The sequence below is a fragment of the Panicum virgatum genome, chromosome 4K (assembly GCF_016808335.1).
Source record: "Panicum virgatum strain AP13 chromosome 4K, P.virgatum_v5, whole genome shotgun sequence".
Taxonomy (NCBI): Eukaryota; Viridiplantae; Streptophyta; class Magnoliopsida; order Poales; family Poaceae; genus Panicum; species Panicum virgatum.
In genome coordinates, this window is record NC_053139.1 from 44,992,838 (window position 1) to 45,019,037 (window position 26,200).

Sequence of the window (26,200 nt, forward strand, 5' to 3'; positions counted from 1 at the left end):
GATCACACCCTCTATGGTGTCTTGATTGTAATGAACATGGCACCATTTATGCCATTTCGAGTGATTTTGGTGATCGTATGACAACGCAATCAATGGGACTAATGGTTTTGTTAAGTGAACATTTCTAGATCCCAGGGATGAAGTAGAAAGGCCATACAAAGCAAAACATGAAGAAAGAACTCAAAGAAACGCTGAATTGGACGAGTTCTACTGAAACCAGTAGCACCGGAAGAACCGATGCCTATAGCATCGGTGCATCCGATGGTTGTCGGAAGATCCGATGGCCTGGCTTTGGTGCAAGACTGAGCGCCTCTGGAGATCAAGTGAAGAAAAAATGAAGCACCGGTTGAACCGACGGTGTCAAGAGAAGCGTCGGTGCAATCAACGTACTATGTTCCAGAGACGATGTCAAGCGCGAGGGAGCCACGCCTTCAGCACCGGTTGAACTGGTGGTGTATCGGAGCAAGGCGTCGGTGCAATGACGTCAGCAAGGGCAACGGCTATCTGCGTATCAAGTGTCACCGGAAGAACCGACGCATAAGCATCGGTTCAACTAATGGTCCCTGAAGGTGCTGCAGCTGTGTCAGAGAAGCCAACGACTAGTTCAGAGCGCAGAGTGACCGGAAGAACCGATGCACTATGCACCGGATGTTCCGATGCCTACGCAGAAAGCTGCTAACGGCTACAAATGGATAGTTCGACTTGGAGGCCTATATATATGAGCTCCCCTGGCCATTTGAAGTTTGCTAGAGTTCCTGAACATCTCACACACACCCAAGAACATCTCCAAGCCATCCAAGAGCATAAAGATCAAATCCTTAGTCCTTAGCACAAGCTTTGTGAGTGTTAGTGCAAGGTTAGCTCTTGAGTGAGTGATCAAGCAAGGTTTAGATCCTTGTGCTGTGGTTCTAGAGTGAACCAAAGTTGTATCTCGGTGCGCCGGCCTCCTTGGAGCTTTGGTGACTCGCCGGCAAGTCAACGACCCTCCGGCTTGGTGTGGAGCGGCGTCAACGACATTGTGCGGGGGACGGAGACCCCTCCTTCGTGGGCAATCTCCCTTAGTGAAGATCGGGATCAAGGTGACCGTGATTGTGTTCACGGAAGAGACTTGATTGCCGGGAAGCGATACTCTTCGTGAGTGCTTCAACAACGTGAACGTAGGGGCGCCTTTGTGGCAATCCGAACCACGGGATAAATCCTCGTGTCTAGAGTTCGCTTCCTCTCATCCCTCTCTTTAAGCTTCCGCATTTCATATAGCAACTTGTGTGCCTTTACTTTCTTAGTGTAGTATCTTGCTAGGATTGGCTATAGGTTGCAAAACTCTTTTGGGATGAGGGTTTCACACTAAGGTGAACCGTAGTTGCACATCTAGATAGTTTGTTTTAGTTTAAGTTTTGTGCAAACTAGTTGGAGCCATAGGTTAAGGTTTTTATTTGTGCCTAATTCACCCCCTCCCCTCTTAGGCTAGAGCACCCGATCGCTTTCATTGACCACTAAACCAAAAAACCTGCCTTGATCTCCCGGGCTTTGGTCCTTCACCATTCTCCATGAGCTTGATCACCATGTTCATCACCATGTACATGCTCCATGTGATCTTGTGGTCATCTCCCATGCCACTTAGCTCCATGTCATCACTTGTTGCTAATATATCTAATCTAATGTTAGACAACCATTAGCAACTTGGTATGTCATCAATTAGCCAAAAACCAAACAAGGGCTTTCAATCTCTCCCTTTTTGGTAATTGATGACAACCATCACAAAGATATGAAATCAATTCAATATTGAACTTGAATTGCTTGTCCAAGACATTTGATCATGAACTATAGTTGGTGAAGCAGCCACGAGCGCGGTGGAGGTGGACGAGGACGATCCGGTCACGGGACCCCTGGTGATCTCCTCGAGGACGAGGTTGTCCCGGACCTGCAGGAAGGAGGGAAAGGGCCTCTGGCGGGTGATCCATGTCCGCAGGTGGTCATAGCTACTGTTGAGACCCCGCAGGGCATTGAGCATCAGGATTCGGTCGGCCACTGGGTACCCGAGGTCGTGAAGGTCATCGGCCATACCCTTCATCCTCTTGCAGAACTCCCCAACAGAGAGGTCCCCCTGCTCGGAGGTGCGGAAGGAGGCATCGAGCCGGAGAGCGCAGGCCTCGGCGTTGTCGATAAACTGCGCCTCGAGCACCAGCCAGGCCTCGCGCGCGATGCCGCCGCGAGTCCGGACGATGTTTTGAAGATCCAGGGAGATGGTCCCAAAGATCCAAGACATGACGACGCTGTCGATGCGTAGCCACCCCAGGTCCCTCGCCTCGACCGGCGTGTCGAGGAGGACGTGGTCGTCAAGGGCGTAGCGGCGGAGAACGAGGAGGACCTGGTCCCGCCAGCGCTCGTAGGAGGAGGACACGGGGTCGAGGAGGACGGTGACCAGCGCCCGGATGTTCTGGACGCCGGCGGCCTGGAGGTGGAGCTAGGCGACCATGGGGTCGGCCGGGTCAAGCCGGTGTCCAGATCCGGGGGGCGGAGCCTGGTGAGAGGACGAAGCACCGTGCTCAGTGACAACGGGTTGCTGACCGGAGAAGACAAGTAGTGCTCCACCTCGGTGACCCGATGAGTGAGAGCGTCCGCCGCGGAGCGCTCGCGCTCCTAAGCGAGGGCAGCCGCGCGGACGCGCTCCTGACCCGCCGTAGCCTCGGACTTGGCGACGAGGTGGGCCGCGGCGAGAGCGGCGTCTGCCGTAGTAGCTTCGGCGATGAGGGCCTCCTTCCCGCGGAAGACGGTGGCGGCGAACGGTGCGTTCGCGGGGGGCATGCCCAGCCCACGCCAGGGAGGAGGAGAGCCACCAGCGGCGGCGGCAGCGGCCGCACCCGTGCCAGCCGCGCTCGCGTGGGCAGTGGCGGCGGCAGCGCCCGCGCCAGCCGCGGGGGCCACGGGGGCTGTAGGGGCGGCGGCAGCAGGCGCGCCCACCAAGGCCCCTGCGTCCTGGGCTGCGGCGGCGGCCCCCGCAGCACCCGCGGCCGCGCTCGCGTCTGCGTCCTGGGCGGCAGGCGCGCGCCAGTCGCCCTGGGCGGCGGCTGCAGCGGCGCCGTCCGCGCCTAGCGCAGCAGCGGCGGGTGCCCGCTGGGCAAGCGCGTTCCAGGGCGCCAGGGCACCAGATCCGCTAGCACCAGGGGCTAGCGCGGTAGATCTCGCAGCAGAGGAGAGGGACGGCGGCGCCGGCTGCCGGCCGGCCATGGCGGCGGCTGCAGGGAGGGGAGAGAAAGAGAGAGGCTAAGCTGATACCATGTAGGAGAGAATAGTGTAGTGTATTCCTCCAAATCCTAGAAGGGTGGGTAATATAGTAGCTATACATGGGCCATAAGGGCCACTCACATATACACCAACAGAAACTGCCACTGGTAACTGATTAGAAGGGCCACATTTTAAGTATGCTGGTGCCTGCCCATTTACAGCTTTCAACCTTTTAGCAGGTACCACTGTGCGGGATTCAAAATAAGGTCCTTCTTTGGCTCCATTAGAGCTACTCCCTTCGTTCCAAAATGTAGGTCGTTATGACTTTTCTAGATTCATATATTTTGCTATGTATATAGACATATGTTATATCTAGATGCATAGCAAATACTATGAATCTAAAAAATCCAAAACGACATACATTTTGGAACAGAGGGAGTATCTGATATCCCAATGTCTCTGTTCCATTAGCCGTCACAATAAATGAGCATCAATGCATTTATTTGTGAAAACTTGATGTGAGTGGGAAACAAAGAAAATTGACACCTTGTGGAGAACATTGAATTCTCTGATAGTGGTGATTTCTGTATCAAACTGAGGCAGCTTGTGGATGAAGTGCAAACCTGACCAGTTGAGCCAATCTTGTCATGAAGCACAGCATGCACATCAAAAGCTGGATTGGTCTTTGTAACAACAGACAGATTTGCCAAACTAAATTTCCTGCTCAATAAGAAAGGTTAGGCATGTGAAACTTCAGGAAAGAAAATGCATTTAATAAGCATGCACTTTGTACTGAGAACAAATGACTAAACATGCTCACCTCAAAGACTTGATATGCTCATCTGAACTGACCTTCATAACAACTTCTTTATGCTCAGTATGCGTTATTCTAAGTTCACTTTTTAGTTCAGACAGAAGCTTGACCTGTAACTGTAAAATGGTACAGGTAAAGTGAAAGTGTACTGAAGAAAGCAAACAGGTAAAAAGCTAAGCCTGGATACAATGTCATCATCCCTCCGTTCCAAATTATAGTTCAGTTTGGCTTTGTCCTAAGTCAAACCTTTCTCTAACTTTGATTTTGTTTTTAGAAAAATATGTTAACATCTGGAGGTTCAAATAAATGTAATTTCAAAATATGGTGCAGTTTTCTGTAAACTTGCTCAAAGTTAAATAAATTTGACTTGGGACAAAGCCCAAGTGAACTAAAATCTGGATCCAAGAGAGTATAATAAAAGAATATACAAGTGATCCAACGGTTATATCATCTATGATCCGATTACTTGTATTTGGAGTTTATAGGAAAATGAGGTATAGCTAACAGACATACCCATGAGAGGTGGTTTGTCACAGCACAGAAAGCTCTTAACACTGATGCATATGCTGATCGCTCCAAGCAGTGAATCTGAAACGCAGTATCTCCAGCAGCTGGTAGGACGCATGCAACAAAATCCTTTATAACTTCAGTACTGCAAGTGTTTCCTTTGGAGTGCAAGCCGGCACTGCGACAAGAAATGCAGCAGTTCACATAAATTGTTTTGTAATATATCTAATATGACGGTGATCAGTATTTGGAAGAATTTGCTTAGGTGAGACAAGGAAACAGGAACATGAAAATATTTATCTAGGCCAAACAGAAACATGAAACAATACTAGATGCCAACATATAGCATCGGAAATTTCAAAGGGTTAGAAATCTGGAGCTGCGGAACAGATAACTCTTTCAATCAGCATATATGTTTTACTATTTCCCTTATCTAAAAAATATGTTTTACTATGAGAAGCAATACTGATTACTAACTATTTCACCTGAAAGGCTTGATTTGCTTATTTGATATGGCTTTCACAAGACATTCTGCATGTTCAGTCTGCAATATTTTCAGCTCATTTCTCAGTTCAGTGAGACATCTTACTTTGTCCTGTAAGAAGGCAAAGGTAAGTAGCATGTAACACACATATATGTAGCTGAAAAAGATACTGAATATGCTATCGTGCATTTTCTAGAAAAACAAAATTCTATCATGAAATTCACCTGAACAGTGTAATATCTAAACATACTCTTAAAAAAAAGAGGATTAAAGTAAGGAAACTAATAAGGGCAGGAAAAGTAAGGTTTCAACAAGATATCTTCAGAAGTGACATAAGAAACAAAAGTATCTATCATATTACCATTGTCGTGGTGCTGCAAACCACAGCCGGGTGGCGGAAGGCACCCGCCCTAGCCCAGAGGGTGTGTACTCGGGGGTTAGCTAGTCCTAGTTAGATCTCTCTCAAGAACACGATGGACACAGCGGGATTAGAGTGGTTCGGGCCGCCGGAGCGTAATACACTACGTCCACTGTGTGTTGTATTGCCTTCCCTCGAGAGAGAGTTTGCGAGAGCTTGTGTGTCTGGGGAGCTTGTAGTGCGCAGCGAGCGCCTCCCTTTTATATCTCAAGGGAGGCGCGTACATGGCTGTTGGGTCCCCGACAGGTGGGCCCAACGATGTAGTATAAAATAACGTACTGTTCATACATTATGGCGTCGCAGGCAAAGGAGATCTCTCTCCTGGAATCCCTTGCCTGCTCCTGGAGTCTCTCGTTCATCATGTCCAGGCGCTGTCTTGTCGGGACGATGCCAGACGTAGCTAGTGGCGTCGCCTGCCACGTAGCTGAACGGGCTGTGTAGCTTGCGGCGTAGGCGGCATGATGGAAAAGTGCCATGCCGTCGTATCCATTTAATGCTGCAGACGGGCTCTGCGCGGGTGCGGCACAGGCGGCTGCACTGTGTACCTTGGTAATACGCGGTGCACAGTGAGGCCTGACTAAAACAGTCCCACGTGCCGCGGCGACAGAGCACGCCTTAACCATCCGCATTAAATGCGGTGGGTGCGCGAGCTCCTAGCGGAGGACTCGCGCATGAGCCCGCGCCCGTGCCTCCGGGACACGTGGCGGCTCCGGACCCCCACGCGGTAAGGGGGTCCGGATGGACGCAGGAGGCCCCGGACCCCTACGGGGGGTCCGAGGCCTCGGCTGTCAACTCGGAACTTCCCTTCCTTAGAGACACGTGGCGTCTCCGGACCCATCCCCAGGCGGGGAATCGGTCCGGGGCCGTTGGCCTGGTGAGGAAAGAGCCTGACCCGTGGGGCCTGGCTACTCCGTCCTTTGCGCGCAGTTACGAATAACTACGCGGGTCCTGCCTTGCCGCAGTAAGAGTGGGTATCCCTACTACAAGGTACCGACAGTGGCCCCCGGGCCCACCTTGGGGGAGGTACGAACCCGCAGGTGGGGCCACTACTGCGATTTGGCTCTGCATAGCTTGAAGCTTCTTACTGCAGGGGTCTTGACCGGCTTTGACCATCCATCGGGTTGTTTGCTGCCTCATCACATCGCAACGGCTTACTGACTCATGACCCCCACGCACAGTGGTTCACCTAGTCACACGCGCGACGCTCGGCATTGTTGCGGCCGGAGTAAACAGATCATTTACCACCGGCGCAGTTCCTGAAAAGCTCGGCCACGCCAGCGCTTAATACGCGCACGTCAGCTCAGCTTCCGCCTCGCTTCGCGCGTGGACGACGGTTCAGATCCCGTCTTTTCACACCTTTGTTGGTCACCCGCTCTCCCCGACAGGTGGGCCTGGGCCCCCATGTCATGGACTGGGCGGTTAACACCAGGTGCGGGCGTCGCTTGGGTTCCGGCGACGGTTTCGGGGCGCGCCGGTTGAGTCAGGCTTTATAATGGGGCGAACCGCATACCGCGGTTACTTTCCCGCATTCGCCTTCTTCCTTCCAACCTTTGCGCCCCTTTGCCTTCGAGCTTTTCTTGCCCCTTTCTTCCTCACGCAGGCTGCTCCTCACCTCCACAGAGAGATGGCATCCCTTGTTCATCCCCGCCGCTTCCAGACGGAGGAAGAGTTGAACACGGTGCGCCGCCTGCTTGGGTGGAGTGCACAGGAGACCGGCTGGGGGGTCCGAGCAGGCTCGGTTACCCTTGGCAACCTCCGCGCCGGGGAGTTTGTGCTATTCACCACGCACATCTCCACCGGCGTGGGACTGCCGATTTCTTCGTTCCTGTTGTTGCTGCTGGAAGACTTCGGCCTCCAACTTCAGCACCTGACGCCCCACTCCCTCCTCCTGACGTCCATCTTCGTGCATTTGTGCGAGATGTTCGTGGGAGTGCGGCCCTGCGTCATCCTCTTCTGCTACTTCTTCATCTTGGTGAGGTCCGGAAGGAGAAATGACGAAGTGGGGGGGTACTACTTCCAGATAAGGAGTGACCTGCCGACTCCTTACATTCCCGGCCTTACTGGCGGGAAGTGGGAGGAGTGGCGCAGGGATTGGGTGATCGCCACCACCGAAGCCAACGAGCGTCTCGCCCTGCCGACCGAGGGGCCCGCCACCGATCGCGGATCCTGGAGGGCCAAGCCGTCCCTGCAGCCGGAATTCGACTCCGTGCGGGGCAAGATCAGGTCGCTGGCAGAGAGCGGCCTCACCTCGTGGCACGTGCTCAGAGACTTTCTGAAGCGCCGGATCGCCCCCCTGAAGCAGCGCCCGTGACCCGCTTGGAGCTTCACCGGCCTCAACGATTGCAGCAGGACCCACCGCGGGGAGGGGAGCGACCTGACCCAGGAAGCCCTGGAGGTCCTGGTGTGGGCCGTGATGGGAGACGCCTTCATCCCGGAGAACCTGATCCTCCCTCAGGGTATTGTTCCCCTCTGCGAGGACTCCGCGAGGGTGGCTGTGCTGGCTACCCTGCCAACTCTTGACGACAGGGGGCTGGCCCCACGCCAGACCGGGGGCGATCCGAACCGTGGGCTTCGGATCCCTGGCGCATCAGGGGATCAAGCTACACAGAGCACCGCGGGGTCCGGTGCCACCACGAAGGGAAAGCAGGCCGTGGCCAGTAGCGCCGCTACAGCCAGTTCCAGCCGGATACAGAGCAGCTCCGGTGCATCGTCGGGGGATGCAGTTCGGCGCAGGCTACTCAGGGGCGACGGGACCCTGGTCTCGGAGCCCGCCACGAAGCGTCAGAGGACCTCTGAGGGCGCGGGCTAGGGTAGCTCCCTGACCGCCGGCCCTCACGGGTCCTCCGGGGCGACTGCGCCGCCACCATCGCCGCCGAGAGATTCCTCCCACCGGCAGCAACAGCAGCAGCAGCAGCCGCAGGAGTGGCTGCAGTGGGCGCGAGAGCGGCAACAGCAGCAATAGGTACAACCCCGGGTTGCGCCAGCGCCGCAGCCACGGGAACAGCAGCTGCATCAGGAGCAAGCCCGGGTTGCGCCTGCATCGCAGCTGCGGGAGCAGCAGCAGGAGGAGGAGCGGAGGCCGGGCCTCCGAGGATGCTGGGGACCCGGCACCTCTGGGTTAGTGTTATTCTGCGCTCTTCCCCTATGCCAAGTGCTCTGCTTTTTGCTGAAGGTTTCTCCGCTTGTTGCCAGGGCTCCTCGCCCAAAGCAGTTCTTCTACCATCGCCGGCTCGTCAGCTGGTGGCCAGGCGACCGCGGCCTCGGCGGCGACAGCAGCGGCGACGGCGGGCGCGGGATCCTCAGGTACAACAACCTCTGCCTGCCCGATGATGCCCGATGTGGCGCTGACAGGCGCGTCATTACCAGATTCAGCAACACACAACGTTGCGGCGGCGGGGGCACCTGTTGTAGGCGCAGCAGATGCAGCGGTGGTGGAGGCGCCGGTGCTGGGCGCAGCCGCACCCAACGTAGCGACGGCGGAGGCGCCGGCGCTAGGCGCACCCGCACCCGACGTGGCGACGGCGGAGGCGTCGGTGCTGGGCGCTGCCGCACCCGACGCTGCGGCGGCTGAGACGCCGACACTGGGCGCGGACGCACCCGACGCTGCGGCGGTGGAGGCGCCGGTGCTAGGCGCACCCGCACCCGACGTGGCGACGGCGGAGGCGTCGGCGCTGGGCGCTGCCGCACCCGATGCTGCGGCGGCTGAGACACCGACACTAGGCGCTGACGCACACGACGCTACGGCGGTGGAGGCGCCGGTGCTGGGCGCTACCGCACCCGACGCTGCGGCGGCTGAGACGCCGGCACTGGGCGCTGGCACGCCCGACATTGCGGCGGTGGAGGCGCCGGTGCTGGGCGCTGCCGCGCCCGACGCTGTGGTGGCTGAGACGCCGGCACTGGGCGCTGGCGTGCCCGACGTTGCGGCGGCGGAGGCGCCGGTGCTGGGTGCAGCCGCACCCGACGCATCGGCGGCGGAGGCGCCGGAGACAAGTGCTGCAGCAGAAGCCCCCACCTCCAGCTCCGGTCCTGTTGCAGAGGAGGAGTTGGAGGTTGTTTTTGGCAGGCGGCTCCTGTAGCTCCAACTCCCGGAGGAGGAAGCGACTCCCCTTCCCCAGGTACTGACCCAGGTCTGGCGGTCGATAGTGGAGGCAACCTCCTCCGCCGAGGCGGCCTTCCGGCGGGAGTGGTCTGCCCTAGAGAGCGAACGCCAGCGCCTCTCCGACTGGCACACCCGCCTGGAGGCACACACGAAGGTGGAAGCCTCCCGTGCTGCGGAAACCCGGTCGAAGCTCAAAGCCGACCAGGAGGCCTATCGTGCCAACCTTCTGAAGGTATTCAACTGGGAGCTTGCGGTATCGAGCCGGGAGAAGACTCTGGCCCAGCGGGAGGAGACTTTTGCCTTGGAGGTTGTTGGCTTCGCGGCTCAGCGGTCCGACCTCGAGACTCGCCTTGTGGCCCAGCAGTCCGAGCTGGAGACTCGCAGCCAGGGTCTCGAAATCCACAGGCAGGAGCTCGACGTCTTCTCTGCGACTCTGCAGGGATTGTGCGAGCAACTGCAGGAGAGAGCAGGCAAGCTGACTGTTGCCGAGGCGGAGCTGGAGGAGGACCGGAAGTCCCTTTATAAGCGGGACTCCCTCAAGAAGCTGAAAGAGTGGTCGGAGAAGAGGAAGGCCGAGCTCGAGGAGAGGTCCCGCGAGCTCGAGGAGAGGTCCCACGAGGTGGAGGTGGCCAAGGCGCCTCTGGACACCCGGGTGCAAGAGGCGGTACAGGAGGCGGTCCGGAAGCACCAGGAGGACCAGCGCGTGGGGCCCCAGCAGATTGCCAACTGGGCGGCCGAAGCGAGCCTAGCTCTGGTGCCATTTGGAATGAGCCCGATCCAGGTGGCGGAGCCGCCAGCTTCGATAGCTGACGCCCTCCCAGTGCTGAGTTCTGCTTCGGATAGGCTCCGGCGTCTAGAGCCGGTCCTTGCTGGTCAGCTCGAAGCCGAGGGTCGCGAGCTGATCCGGATGGTGGTGGAGCACATCCTGACCTGCCTCCGGAGCCACGACCCGGCCATCTTGCTGACGCCCGTGGTCAATGGTCCTGTCGTGGAGACGGAGGCCGCCGCTTGGGACAGCGTACGAGAGCTCGTCGACTTTGTTGCCGCCTACTTCAAGCGAGAGCCTGTAGACCCTTGAGCTGGGGATTGTATATTTGTATCTTTTGCATTATGTAACAAACGTTGTATTAGTTGAAAATTTTGAAATAGAAGAAAACTTCAACTTAGCTGTTTGTCAGTTGCTGATTTGCGGTATGTAGCACCCCGGCGCCTTGGTCCCCTGGCGGATAGGTTCAGTTGATTGGACCTGTCTGCCATCTGAGCCGTAGAAGATACTCCGTACCCCCTTGGGCATAGGTGCCGCATAGTTTGCAAGGCAAGCAAGCGTCTTGTTCCCTGTGTAGCATACAGAACTACAGAGAGAAGAATCAAATTCGCTTATACGGTAGTAATGATATTGCAACTTAGCTGTTTGACACATGCAGAATCCATTTATGATGTCTTGGGTCAAAGCGGATGATCCGGGCCCCCTGGGAGATAGACTCAGTTGTTTTGAGTCTGTCTACCATTGAGACTGGACCTTGATCTGCATGAAACCTTTGAAGCGGATGCCAGGACCCCCTGGTAGGTAGGCTCAATGGTTTGAGGCTGGCTACCACCAGTCAGGGCTTAACCTGTGTACCATATCAAAGTTACAGCTTAGTAGCAGGCCCGCGGGTCTCATCCTTGACCGATCTCAGGCTGGTACCAGGTCCGGGGCTCTAGATGCACAGGTCCAGGTAGCTCAGTGCTTGTTACAGAGTGGTGGAGTGCGTAGGCTTAGGGTACGGAACCAGGCTAAGGCGCTACACAGGCTCCGGACCATTCCAGGAAATAGTACGATCTTTCCGGACCCGGCTTCATCATCCCAGACCCTTCGCAGCAGTGGGTGAGGTCACTTTGTTGTACTCGATCCTTTGAGATATAGGGCTGGACATGCTGTGTAGGACTTAGGAAGCCAACTCTTGAGCTGGAACAAGGTCCGGGCCCCTAATTACCCGGCTCCAGGTACTAGAGCACTCGTTACAGGGTGGTGGAGTGTGTAGGCTTTGGGTACGGAACCAGCTAAGCGGCTACACAGGGCTCCGGACCACCCCAGGAAACAAGCACCCGCTCTCCAGAGTAGATCCCTAGGGGTCCGGACCCCTCTCTAGTAGCAAGAGGGTCCAGGTCTGTACGGCTGTCCAGCAGCTCAATGCAGATCTTAATTGTAGCAACAAAGAGTAGAGGTCCCCGCGGGGGTTAGAAAGGTAAAATCTCGAGAATCAGAATGCGAAATTAAATTTTGACACAGAGACAGATTTGGGAGAAATTATTTCCTTTGCAATATTGATGTGCATGGCCTTGCGCGATGGATGCCAGAGGCCGGGTTTACGAGGTCGAACCTCTATCGCTTTGAGCCGCGCGTTAGCCGATGGTGCGATGGATGCCAGAGGTCGGGTTTATGAGGGTGGCCCCCAACCGCTCTGGGCCGCACGCTAACTCTAACTTATTACAAAGGAAAAGTTTATTTCCCTGCTCTGCCTAGGTGTTAAACTTACGCAGATGTTCTATGTTCCATGGGTTGGACAGCGGCACTCCATCTTCTGTGGCGAGGCGAACGCATCCGGGCCGGCATACCTCTGTAACCTTGAAGGGCCCCTCGCAGCTGGGGGAAAGTTTGTGGAGCCCTGCTCGGCTCAGGATCCGTCTGAGGACGAGGTCGCCAGCCCGGAGCTCCCTACTGTGCACGAACTACTGATGATAGCGCCTGAGCGCCTGGTTGTAGCGTGCATTTTGGATTGCTGCTCGCCACCTTCGTTCGTCAACGAAGTCCACGTCGTCATGCCGCAGCTGCTCCTGCATGGATTCATCAAAAGCCTGGACCCGTGGTGAGCCCAGGTGAATTTCTGGGGGAAGGCATGCTTCAGCCCCGTAGACCAGGAAGAACGGAGTCTCCCCGGTGGCTCGGCTGGGTGTGGTCCGGTTGCCCCATAGTACACATGGGAGCTCATCAACCCATTTGGCACCATGCTTTTTCAAGCAGTTGTAGGTGCGGGTCTTGAGTCCCCTGAGGATCTCTGCATTCGCTCTCTCAACCTGCCCATTGCTGCGGGGATGTGCCACGGACGCAAAGCATATCTGGATGCCGATGTCCTCGCAGTACTCTTGGAAGAGTCTGCTTTTAAATTGGGTCCCGTTATCCGCAATGATGCGGTTTGGGACGCCAAATCTGCACACAATGGACTTGAGGAATGCGACTGCTGATTTCTTTGTGATATTCACCACAGGGGTAACCTCCGGCCACTTTGTGAACTTGTCGATGGCGACGTAGAGGAACCGGTACCGGCCGACGGCCCGGGGGAATGGCCCCAGGATATCCACACCCCACACAGCGAATGGCCATGAGGGCGGAATCATCTGCAGAGCTTGAGCCGGTGTGTGTATTTGCTTTGCATGGAATTGGCATGCTTTGCAGGACTTTACCAGCTCAGCCGCATCCTGGAGTGCTGTTGGCCAGTAGAAGCCTTGCCGAAAGGCCTTGCCAACAAGCGTGCGAGATGAGGAATGACTTTCACACTCACCTCCATGGATCTCCACGAGCAACTCGCGGCCCTCTCCCTGGGAAATGCACCGCATAAGGACACCATTGGCGCCACGGCAGTAGAGATCCCCTTCTACCACTGAGTAGCGTTTAGCCAATCGGACTATGCGCTCAGCGGACACATCGTCATCAGGGAGGATGTTATCTTTCAGGTAGCCCCGGATCTCGGAGATCCATGCATCGGGAGCTTCCTGAGCAGGTGGGGGTGGCTCCATGAGGTCACCAGGATCCTCAACAGAGCACACAACCCAGTTTTGGCACCATAGGTGGGATGCCGCCGGGATTGCTAGCTTCGAGGTGCTAGCTTGATCCCCTTCACCCTGTTCGGCTGGCTGGGCGGTAGGTCTCAGGAGCCGTCGAAGTCCTTCTCGAGCTTCCTCACGTGCATGAGGTATGCCGCGAGCTGGGGATTGTTGCAGCTGCAATCCCCTCGGACCTGCTTGATGATTAGCTGGGAATCCCCCTTCACCAGAAGCTGCCGGACTCCCAATGAGAGGGCTTGCGTCAGGCCAAAGATTAGAGCTTCGTACTCCACCATGTTGTTGGTGGTCTTGAACTCAAGGTGCACCATGTACTTCAGCTGATCTCCGGTTAGGTCGATGAGGACCACACCAGCTCCAGCCCACTTCTCGCGGGCAGACCCGTCAAAGAAGAGTGTCCAGTGGGGCTCGGTGAAGACTGGTGTCCTGATTTCCGGCTCCGGGGGTCCGGCATTGACGTCCGGACCCCCAGAATTGCTTGGGGAAGGAGTCCACTCCGCTATGAAATCAGCCAGGATCTGGCTCTTGTCTGCATGGCGGGGCTGGAAGTCCAGTTGGAACTCAGCCAGCTCTGCCGCCCACTTGGCGATATTGCCTATGGCGTTAGAGTTGTGCAGGATCGCTCTTAGCGGGTAATAAGTCACTACGACAACTCGGTGTGCCTGAAAGTAGTGGCGCAGTTTCCTGGACGTGATAAGTATCGCATAAATAAGCTTATGCGTCTCAAGATACCTGACCTTCGCCTCGTGGAGGACTTCGCTGACGTAGTAAACTGGCTTCTGGACGGTCCGGACCTTAATTACCGGGTCCGGCTCGCCCTTATCCACCACATCAGGTCCTTGGGCCCCCAGCGGTTCTGGGTTCCCACTGGGACGAGGCTCCTCCGGACCCGCTTGTGTGGGGTCTGGACCTTTAAGCTGGGGTGAGGCTGACGGGCCCCCGTGTCCGGGGTCCGGCTCACCATCCTTGGCCGGGGAGACCCTGGTGTCCCCCTGGCGAGCTTGCTCCGTCCTTTCGGCGACCAGCACCATCCTGACTGCTTCCGCAGACGCAGCAAGATACAGAAACAACGGCTCACCGGGCTCTGGAGCCACCAATACTGGCAGCGAGGTGAGGTGCTGCTTCAGTTCCTGGAAGGCCTGTTCAGCCTCTTCGGTCCAAGAAAATGGACCAGACCTCCTCAATAGCTTGAAGAAGGGAAGGGCCTTCTCAGCCAGCCTCGATATGAAGCGGCTAAGAGCAGCGAGAGATCCAGTAAGCTTCTGGACGTCCTTGATGCGGCCAGGAGGCCTCATCGCTTCGATCGCCTTGATCTTGGCTGGGTTTGCCTCGATGCCTCGATGTGAGACCAGGAAACCCAGCAGCTTCCCTGCTGAGACGCCGAAGATGCACTTCTCGGGGTTCAGCTTCGTGCGCGTGGTGCGGAGCCGGTCGAAGACGAGGGACAGGTCTTCCACTAGTGTTGACCCTACCTTAGTCTTGACCACAATGTCATCGACGTAAACCTCAACAATGTCTCTAATTAGATTACAGAAGGTTTTGTTCATAGCTCGTACAAACGTGGGTAAGGCATTCCTTAGACCATACGACATGACAATGTAGCAATAAAGCTCATCTACTGTTACAAAGGCAGTATGCTTCCTATCCTCTCTAGACATCTGAATCTGGTGGAAACCAGAGTATGCATCTAGGAAAGACAAAAGGTCACACCCGGAGGTGGAGTCCACGATCTGATCGATACGCGGAAGAGGATAGGGGTCTCTGGGACATGCCTTGTTGAGGCTGGTGTAGTCGATGCACATCCGAAGCTTCCTGTTGGCCTTTGGGACGACGACCGGGTTGGCCAACCACTCGGGGTGGTGGACCTCCTCGATGAAGCCAGCGTGTAGGAGCTTGCGGACTTCTTCGCGGATGAAGTTCTGCCACTCCACGAACTGCTTCCGAGGCTTCTGGCGCACCGGCATGGCGTCAGGGTAGATCCTCAGATTGTGCTCGATCACTTCCCTGGGGATCCCGGGCATCTGCGACGGTTCCCAAGCGAACACGTCGACATTTGCCCGGAGGAAAGCGATGAGCACGTCTTCCTATTTCTCCTCCAGGTTCCCCGCAATGGGGGTGGTCCTGGCGGAGTCCGCTCCAATCTGCACCGTCTTCACGGGAACATGGTCCGGATCGGACGGTTGGACCTTGGGAGCCTTTGCAGGCGCCTTGGGTTGCGAGGTAGATGGATCCTCCTCGGAACGTGCTGCCTCTGCCGCCAGAGCATGCAGTCTTTCAACTGCAGCGACGGCAGCGGTGCGGTCGCCCTGCACGGTGAGGACTCCGGCAGGGAAGGCATCTTCAAGACCAAATATCCGTAATGAGCAATGGCCATGAAGCGGTAGAGTGCCAGTCGGCCAATGATGGCGTTGAACGAGAGGTTCACCTCCGCAACATCGAACAGAACGCTCTCTGTGCGGAAGTTCTCCTCGGTCCCGAATGTGACCGGCAATGTGATGCTCTCCAGAGGGAACACCGGATGTGGGCCCACTCCGGAGAATGGGCGAGAGGGAGTCAGCTTGGACTCCGGGATCTGCAGCTGCTTGAACGCTGCATAACTGATGACGTTGAGGCCAGCTCCACCGTCAATCAGCACGTGGTAGAGCCTCACGTTGGATATGACAGGAGCGGTGACTAGGGGTAGTACACCAGCTCCGGCCATATTCACCGGGCAGTCGGATGGCCCGAAAGAGATGGTGGTGTTCATCCACCTCTGGTGAGGCGCCGCCTTCGGGACCCCCGGCTTCACCGAAAGGACCTCTTGGCGAAGGGTCTTCACGTCCCGCCGGGAGACAAGCTCCCAGCTTCCGCCGTACATTACGTACAGCTTCTTGCGGCGGTCGCCGTTGTCGGAATCGGAGTCGTCGTCGTGGTAGACGCCCTTCAGCTCCTGAGCGGGGGACTGGTACCCCAGCTCCTTTTCCCCAGTAGCGGCTCCGCTGTCGGAGGCCTTCTCCTTGCCAGGCCGCTGGCGAGGAGGGGTGAACCATCCTTGGAGGACTGCTCACGCCGCCCACTGACCCGCTTCGCGAGCTTCTGGATCTCACGGCAGTCAGCGGCACTGTGGCGAGCGGTGGGATGCACTGGGCATGAACCTCCACTCCCACCTTGCGGGCGAGGGCGTTTGCCATGTGCATTCTGGCCCCCGGCCGCTGCTGCCGCTGCCGGCGCTGCTGCTGGTGCTGCTGCTGCAACGACTGGTCCGCCAGAATGCGGTTCCCTACGGCTCCGGTTCTTGTTCTTCTTCTTCTTGCTACCGCCCTGAGCGATAGCTTCGGAGCCACTAGCCTTGGTGTCTCCGTCTTGGGGGGCTGAGTGCCATGCGCGGCCCTCAGCAGCCCTGGCACACTTGTTTGCCAGGGAGAAAAGCATAGTGACGCTTTTCCACCTCGTGTGTCGCCAGCTTCTCGAGCATCTTCTCGTCACGTACCCCCTGATGGAAAGCAGTGATAATAGACGCATCTGAGATATGAGGAATGGTACCCCGTACCTTGGTGAAGCGCGAGATGAAGGCCCGGAGCGTTTCTCCGGGTTTTTGCCTCACGGCGTGAAGGTGTGCCTCCACACCATGCTGCTGGTATGCGCTGGCGAAGTTCGCCGTGAACCTCGCACAGAGCTCTTCCCAGGACTGGATCGTCCCAGGTGTGAGGTTTATGAGCCAAGTCCGGGCTGGCCCAGACAAGGCTACATGAAAGTAGCTCGCCATGACGGCGCCGTTACCACCAGCCGCTGTAATGGCGGTAACGTACACCTGCAGGAATTCAGACGGGTTAGTGGTGCCGTCGTACTTCTCCGGCAGGTGCAGGCGGAACTTGGACGGCCATGCCACGGCGCGGAGGTGCTCCGCCAGTGCAGCACAGCCCACCCCAGCCACCGGTGCGCCTGACTGTATCCGGGCGTTCACCGGGGGCTTGGGCGCCACCACGTCCAAGTCGGCGTTGAGATTGCGGCCCTCAATGTTAAGACGGCGCTCTCGCGCCCTCTCGACGGAGATGCGGGCATCCTCTCCCGCGCGCCGGCGATTGAGCTCCGCCCGCAGGTCTTCTGTTCGTGCACCCCTCACGGTGGGGGAGCGCACGGACGCCGACGCACCGCCCTGACGCTGGCGGTAGGGTACCACCGCGTTGTCGGGCGGAGGTCGTTGCCCAGTCTTTGCAGAACTGGGGGAGGCCTGAGCTAGGTGGAGGAGACGGTCAACGTCGTCCCGCCACTGCCTCAGAGCGTCTGGCGAGGCTGCCTCAGCCGGGGGGTTGCGAAGCAACTCCCTAGCCGTTGCCAGCGCTCCGCCGCTCGCAGCTTGTGAGCGGGCCCTTGATGGGCGCCCTGACTCTTGCCGGCGAGCAGCGCGCGCCGCTGCCGACGGTGGCTGCTCCACAGGCACAGTTGCCCTTGGAGCAGGAACGCGATAGGTGTGTGGCGTGGAGGACGTCACACCCTCTGTCATCTCCACATCGTCCACACGAACCATCGAGACGAGGAAGAGATGAACTGCGACCAGCTAAAGCTCCCCCTACCTGGCGCGCCAAATGTCGTGCTGCTGCAAACCACAGCCGGGTGGCGGAAGGCACTCGCCCTAGCCCAGAGGGTGTGTACTCGGGGGTTAGCTAGTCCTAGTTAGATCTCTCTCAAGAACACGATGAACACAGCGGGATTAGAGTGGTTCGGGCCGCCGGAGCGTAATACCCTACGTCCACTGTGTGTTGTATTGCCTTCCCTCGAGAGAGAGTTTTCGAGAGCTTGTGTGTCTGGGGAGCTTGTAGTGCGCAGCGAGCGCCTCCCTTTTATATCTCAAGGGAGGCGCGTACATGGCTGTTGGGTCCCCGACAGGTGGGCCCAACGATGTAGTATAAAATAACGTACTGTTCATACATTATGGCGTCGCAGGCAAAGGAGATCTCTCTCCTGAAATCCCTTGCGTGCTCCTGGAGTCCCTCGTTCATCATGTCCAGGCGCTGTCTTGTCGGGACGATGCCAGACGTAGCTAGTGGCGTCGCCTGCCACGTAGCTGAACGGGCTGTGTAGCTTGCGGCGTAGGCGGCATGATGGAAAAGTGCCGTGCCATCGTATCCATTTAATGCTGCAGACGGGCTCTGCGCGGGTGCGGCACAGGCGGCTGCACTGTGTACCTTGGTAATACGCGGTGCACAGTGAGGCCTGACAAAAGCTGTCCCGCGTGCCGCGGCGACAGAGCACGCCTTAACCATCCGCATTAAATGCGGTGGGTGCGCGAGCTCCTAGCGGAGGACTCGCGCACGAACCCATGCCCGTGCCTCCGAGACACGTGGCGGCTCCGGACCCCCACGCAGTAAGGGGGGTCCGGATGGACGCAGGAGGCCCCGGACCCCTACGGGGGGTCCGGGGCCTCGGCTGTCAGCTCGGACCTTCCCTTCCTTAGAGACACGTGGCGTCTCCGGACCCATCCCCAGGCGGGGAACGGGTTCGGGGCCGTTGGCCTGGTGAGGAAAGAGCCTGACCCGTGGGGCCTGGCTACTCCGTCCTTTGCGCGCAGTTACGGATAACTACGCGGGTCCTGTCTTGCCGCAGTAAGAGTGGGTATCTCTGCTACAGGGTACCGACAACCATGTCATGGTATAGAGTAACAGATCAGTAGATCACCATATTTTCCTACTGTATATTATTTGCTTAGTAATAATACTTCACAGTTGAACTTATAGGAGTGAGGAAGTACCCCTGAGAGAATGTCTGAGCGAGCACAGAATGCTCTCAGCACAGCAGCATATGCTGACCGCTTCATTGAGTAAATCTGAAATGCAGTATCTGCAGCATTTGGCTTTACACATGCAACTTGTACAGAATCCTCCATAGCTTCAGTATTATGAAACCAACACTGCAACATGCACCCCTCAATATCAATTGATATATAATGTTTCATGACTGACAAGCATTGGGATAACTTAGGAGAAATTGGTTGCTGGGATGCATTGCAATAAGACTCATAAATCACACAAGATGAAAGGAAAATCGTGTTTATCATAAACGTTTCTGGATTAATAAATAAATCTACACGTTTGTGGAGAAAACAATAAATATACTGAACCAGGACAATACGTTCTCCTGAAAAGGCAAACTGCAGTTAAGTTTACAGCAGGCGTTGCTCAGCCGTATCCACCATTCCAGAAAACCATATCAATGCCTCTGATGCTCTCGATTCCCCCCATTCAGAAATCAACATGCCTATAGTGCTGAGTGTCGAGTGAAGCTACTGCACCGACTCGCCAGCAGTTTTCGAACTGAATGAGGGGAGATTAACAGTGATCCACTTCCATCGCTACCATCACGCAACACGGCACCAACACTGCACGATCGCATCCCCGCCCCCTAAAGTACCACCAAATGCACATCAACAAGGTCTTACAACCCTATCGGAAGAAGGAAAAGCACCCAAAGTGCGAAAATGAAAGGGAACAGGAGCGATCATCACGCCCTACAGCGTTTACACCCGGGCGATCGAGGCGGAGGCCGCAAAGGGAGAAAACAGAGGGGAAGGGACGGAGGTGTGCTTGTACCTGTCCTGTATACGAGGGCGGAGAGAGCGACGGCGAGGTGGGACGGAACGGCTTCAGCGGCGGACGAGGGAAGGCGAGGGGGAGTGGGGAGGCGGGTGGGGGAGGAGACAGGAGAGAGGCGAGGGCTGACGCTTCTCAGTTCCTCCGGTCCGGACTCCGGAGGGCGATTTCAAATTCCATTCTGTTTTGGGACTTGGGATAGATATATACTCCCTCCGTCCAAATATCGTGCTCGTTTTAGCCCCTTGCGCGATGACCAAGGAGGGGCTGCGCATGCCAGGATTAGCCATTAACTCACCGCATGGCCCTGTTTAGTTCGCAATTTTTTTTGGGTTTTGACGCTATAATATTTTCGTTGTTATTTGACAATTAATATCTAATTATGGATTAATTCGACTTAAAAATACATCTCATGTTAATCAGTTAGACTGTGTCATTAGTTATTTTTTTCAATTATATTTAATGCTCTATGTATGTGTCCGAACATTCGATGTGACAAGCATTGTAGAAAATTTTCTGGGAACTAAACAGGGCCGTCCCTAATCCGGCAAAACACTCGACAGCTCCCGCAAGATTGCATCCTTCCACAGACTGACGCAGAACTCGCCGTTTCAATTTTCAAGCAAGAGTCTGTCAAATTAAGCTAGCTCTGGCCAGCAGAGATCTTTTTTACATCTTCGGATGACTCGCCGCCGATGGTGTCCACGTTCTCGAGCCAGCTGACCACGTCCTGGATCGCCGGCCGGCTGAACGGCGCGGCGTCGACGCACAGGCAGGCGAGGTCGAGCACGTAGAGCATCTGCGCCTCGTCGCCGCCGCCGCCCCTGAGCCGGTGGTCCAGCACCTCGGCGTGCCTCCCCATCGCCCGCATCCGCGTCACCCACCCGACCAGCTCCCAGCTCCGCCGCTGAGACGGCAGCACCTCCACGGGGCGCCTCCCCGTGAGCAGCTCCAGCAGCACGACGCCGAAGCTGTACACGTCCCCGCGCCGCGTCGCCGCCCACGCCTGCCCGTACTCCGGCGGGATGTACCCCGGCGTGCCCACCAGCTCCGTCGTGACGTGGGTGCGGTCGGGGAGGATGAGCCTGGCCAGCCCGAAGTCCGCGACGAGGGCCTCGCCGGAGGCGTCGAGCAGGATGTTGCTGGACTTGATGTCCCGGTGCACGATCCGCGGCGTGCAGTGGTCGTGGATGTGGAGCACGCCGCGGCTGGCGCCGCGCGCGATCCGGAGCCGGTCGCGCCACCGCAGCGCGTCGGCGCCGCCGGGCCGGTCGTGGAGCCAGTCGTGGAGGCTGCCGTTGGCCATGTACGGGTACAGCAGCAGGCGCAGCCCGCCGCGGATGCAGAAGCCCTGGAGCGGGACCAGGTGCCGGTGCCGCGCCGCCGCCGAGGACAGCGCCTCCACCTCCGCACGGAACTCGCGCTCCACAAGGCACAGGTCGCCGTTGAGCTTCTTCACGGCGAGCCGCGTGCCGTCCTCCAGCTCGGCGAGGTAGACGAGCCCGAAGCCGCCGGACCCGATGATGCGCGCCGGGCTGAAGTTGTTGGTCGCCTTGAGGATGTCCAGGAACGTGAGGCGGCTCTTCGCCGCGTCGCCGCCGGCCTCCGACATGAACAGGATCGTATCCTTCAACTCGTCGCCGTTGAGCTCCGCCGTGGAGGAGTCGAACATCGACGCGTCCGCGAACTTCCCGCCGTCGCTGACCGATCCCTTCGACCTGAACCTCCTGACGGCGATCACAACGCATCCGAGCAAGACGACGAGCGACACCACCCCGAAGCAGACTCCAAGAACGATGGCCACGAGAACCCTTCTGCCGACAAGCTTGGATGAAGAAGACTCGCCGGCGGCAAGGGGTACTACGGCGCATGGGACGGCGATCGCCGGGCCGCAGAGCTTGGGGTTGTCCCTGAAGCTCCACGGCGGGAACGCGTCGAACTGCCCGCCCGTCGGGATCGTCCCCTCGAGGTCGTTGAACGAGACGATGAATACGGCCAAGAAATTGAGCTGGTTGAGCGCCGGCGGGATAGGCCCCGTCAGATTGTTCCGGCGAAGGATCAGAACCTGCAGCCTGGCGAGGTTGCAGAGCTCCGGCGGGATTCCGCCGGAGAGGTTGTTGCTGCCGACATCGAGCACCTGCAGCGTCACCAGCTGCCCGATCTCGCGCGGGATCGTGCCGGTGAGGTAGTTGTTGCTGAAGTTGAGCGTCGCGGCGACGCCGGACATCTGGTAGTACCCGCGGCCCTGCCTGCTCGCCGCGCCGTTGTCCGGCGTCAGGGAGAACGTGAGTGGCATGTGGCCTGGTCTGAAATCCGCCATGGCCTGCTCCGACGTCAGCAGCGGCAGCTCCGTCAGCGACGGCGGGATCTCGCCGGACAGCTGGTTGCCGGACAGGTCCACGTAGTAGAGCTTCTTCAAGCTGCCAATCCAGCTCGGGATCGGGCCGGTGAGGCGGTTCTCGGCGAGATTCAAGATGCTTAGGTCCTGCAGCTTCGACAGCCACGACGGTATCTGCCCCGTCAGCTCGCAGTTCTTCATCACCAGCAGCCGGACATTCCTGACATGGTCGCCGACCCAGCTGGCGTCCGGCAGGGCCTCGCCGTAGAAGTTGTACGACACGAGCAGCGCGGTGAGGTTCCGGCATCTCCGGAGGTTCCAGAACATGCCGCTGATGTTGGTGAACGAGTTTATTGTCAGCGACAGGAACCGGAGCTGGTGCAGGTCGCCGATCTCCGGCGCCACCTGCCCTCCCATCTGGTTGTTCGCCACGCGGAGCGCCTTCAACGACGCGCAGGAGTAGATGCTCGGCGGCATGGTGCCGGTGAAGTAGTTGGCGGCCACGTCGAAGACGGTGAGGTTGCCGAGGCCGGAGAGGTCGACGGCGTCGAGGTCCCCGACAAAGCTGTTCGACCGGAGGTCGAGGCGCCGGAGGCCGGTCCAGTTGCTGAGCGCCGGTGGGAGCGTCCCGGTCAGGTTGTTGTTCGCGAGCCCGAGCTCCTCCAGCTTCGGCAGCTGGCTGATGGACTCCGGCAACTCTCCGGTGAACGCATTGTAGCCGAGATCGAGGGCGACGAGGTTGCTCAGCTTGGCAATGCGCTCGGGATCGAGCGTCCCTTGGATCCTGTTCGACGGAAACAGCAGCCGCTGCAGCGGCTTCACGTCGAAGATGTCGCCGGGGAGTTCGCCGGTGAGGTTGTTGCGGCCGACGTTGAGGACGCGCAGCTGCGAGCAGTTGCCGAACCCCGGAGGGATGCCGCCGCCGAACTCGTTCACGGAGAGGTCAAGGACGGCGAGCGCCGGGCAGCTCACGCACAAGGATGGGATCACACCTTCCAGGCTGTTGTTGCTGGCGTTGAGCGAGACGAGGCTCGGCGTGTGCTCCCAGATCACGGACGGGAACTGCCCCGCCAAGAAGTTGCTCGACACGTCGAGCACCTGCAGCGGGAGCGCACGGCCGCCGCCCGCGCCATCGGGCGGCGGCAAGTCCGGCAGCGAGCCGGAGAGGCGGTTGTAGCTGACGTCGACGACGGCGGCGCTGGGCAGCGATAGCAGGGCCGGCGGGAACGCGCCGTCGAGGCCGTTGCCGGAGAGGTTGAGGTGCGTGAGCGCGGTGAGGTTGGCGAGCGCCGGCGAGATCGTCCCGCCGAGCCCGCGGCGCGGCAGCCACACGCGCGTGACCGCGCCATCGCCGCCGCAGCTCACGCCTTCCCAGGCGCAGCAGTCTGGCGACCCTCGCCACGAGGCGGCGATGCCGTCGCTGGGCCGCGGCGAGAGATCGGTGAGGAAGGACAGCAGGGCCTCCCTCTCCTCCGCCGTGCACGCGCCGGCGCGGTCGCAGAGAAACAGCAACGAGATTAGCAGTAGTACCACCCCCGAGACGATGACCTGGCGATTCAGTTGCATCGGCCGCTGCCCAACCGCCATGAAATCGCCGAGTTCCAGGTGCTACGCATGGTGGTGACCAATGGGGTTACAGAACTCTCAAGTCTCAAGCGTGGTCGAGAAAGCTCTCTTCGTTTAATCTCGAAACAGCTCGCTTCGTTTAATCTCAAAAAAATAGAATATCGAACTGTCAATTGTTAGCTGATGCCCTCTTCTAGAAACAGAAAAAAATAGAATTAGTGGCTCATGAACCCAAACTGAAATGGTCATTAACATGCAGGTCAACTGCAGGCAGCTGAGCTGATGCTAGTGCGCTGCAAGTCATCTCGTAGGGGCAGGGTTGACTTTTGGGACTGCCCCCTCCTGGCTGAACCGTGATTGGGTGTGGAAAGGACGGTTTATTATTCTTTAACATGTTGCAATTATCTTTTTTTGGAACGGAAAACATGTTGCAATTATCTACAGCTGATGAGCCAATGGTTAGTCGGTCAGAGGAATATTGAGGCCTTGTTTAGTTCCAAAAAATTTCATACAATCCTTGTCACATCAAATCTTTGAACATATACATGGAGCATTAAATGTAATTAAAAAAATAACTAATTACATAGTATAATTATTTCATACGAGATGAGGATATTAATTATCAAATAATAACGAAATGTGTTACAGTATCAAAATTCAAACTTTTTAGCGAACTAAACACAGCCTTAGAAGTGCATGTTGGAGTGGTAATGTTTTGGGTTCGTCGATGTCACTAGCCTTACGTGTCGTGATGGCAACTGCAGGATGGGCTTTTGTAGGGGAGGGGGTTTTTTTTTTGGTTGCCGTCCGGGTCCTTGACGAATGGGCGTGCAGTTTCTATAATCTGGCGGATGAATTTCGTAACTGAAAATGTTAGAAAGTAAAAAACTTGAGTTTTTTTAATTATTTCCGTGTCATGGATTCAGCGCTGCAATTGTGAGTCTACAACTAGGGAGTAGACGAGCATTTTTTCAAGAGAAATATTGTATATATATGAACAATTAAATGTACGTTGGGTTCATGGCTAGTTGGGACAAGGATTAGTGGTTTGCAAGACTGGATATTATAAGGAACTCGGGAGTGTCCTTTTCTTCTCGTCAAGAAATAACAAAATGCACCTTTGGGTGTTTTCTATTTGGGATGGTGACTAGGCATTGATGTCCAATCGGCTATTATAAAGAAAAGGTTGGTCAATGGAGAGGTGGTAGATGATAAGTTTTTTAAATAATGGAAAAAAAATCCGGCTTCAAACCTCTCTAGAGAGAGGCATCAGTCCATAATTATTACAGTCACACCCTCAGAGTTTAAACCAAACTGAGTTTAAAATTAAAGACCAATACATAAAATGAAGGGTCATCCATAGGATGCGAATAATTGCAAACCTGAAGACTCTAGAAGCTGGCAAGCTTCGACTAGCCACTCTCTTTGGTCATCAGTGTGCTGCAACAGAGCCCACAACCGGAGCCAATATGTCCCCCTGAAAAGCACCCGCAAAAAAGTTTTGGTCTATAATTGTTAAACACAGTATCATTTTTTGTGAGCCAAATTGACCAGCAAATAACTACGGCCCCCGTCAATAACAATATATTGTGCTTGTGCCCTCCCTGTTTAGACCAGTTATTAAACAAAAATTCTATATTTATTGGTGGTGGTATACCTAACACAAGATGAATTGCACGCCATAAAAATTTCGCATAATGACATTCAACAAAGAGGTGTTGGATAGTTTCCGGCTTACTACAGAAACAACAAGCTTTATACCCATTCCAATTCCTTCTAGCTAAATTGTCTTTTGTTAGGACCACTTCCCTTTTAAGATACCACATAAATATTTTTATTTTGAGAGGAATCTTCATATGCCAAATTTCTTGCGTAGCCTTGAAACCGTTATTGACTAGGTGCCTATACATTGAATTAACTGTGAATGCCCCACTTTTATGTAGATTCCACGTAAAACAATACATCCCCTCATTTAGATTAATATGTACAAGACTTACAACAAGAAAATACCACCAGTTAACTTATCCCCAACTAAAACTCTTCTGAAAGAGACATTGAGTGTGTCGTGGTGCTGCAAACCACAGCCGGGTGGCGGAAGGCACCCGCCCTAGCCCAGAGGGTGTGTACTCGGGGGTTAGCTAGTCTTAGATCAATCTTCCTCAAGAACTCGATGAACACAACGGGATTTAGAGTGGTTCGGGCCGCCGGAGCGTAATACCCTACGTCCACTGTGTGTTGTATTGCCTTCCACGAGAGTGAGAAGGTGCGAGAGTTTTTGCCTGTCTGGATTGTGTAGATTGTCCTGTGCACAGCGGGCACCTCCCTTTTATATCTCAAGGGGGCGCGTACACGACTGTTGGA

The 26,200-nt window shown here is 56.5% G+C and overlaps 2 protein-coding genes across 2 annotated transcripts; one reads left to right on the forward strand and one right to left on the reverse strand.

Annotated features, from left to right (window-relative positions):
* Positions 1-2,604: 2,604 nt before the first annotated feature.
* On the forward strand, positions 2,605-3,093 carry LOC120702278 (keratin, type II cytoskeletal 2 epidermal-like). Its single transcript, XM_039985997.1, has one exon. It carries the CDS (start codon positions 2,605-2,607, stop codon positions 3,091-3,093), a length of 489 nt encoding a protein of 162 aa, XP_039841931.1.
* A 17,298-nt stretch (positions 3,094-20,391) lies between these two features.
* On the reverse strand, positions 20,392-23,916 carry LOC120704310 (tyrosine-sulfated glycopeptide receptor 1-like). The gene has a single exon (XM_039988654.1). It carries the CDS (start codon positions 23,858-23,860, stop codon positions 20,579-20,581), a length of 3,282 nt encoding a protein of 1,093 aa, XP_039844588.1. The 5' UTR covers positions 23,861-23,916; the 3' UTR covers positions 20,392-20,578.
* Positions 23,917-26,200: the final 2,284 nt, after the last annotated feature.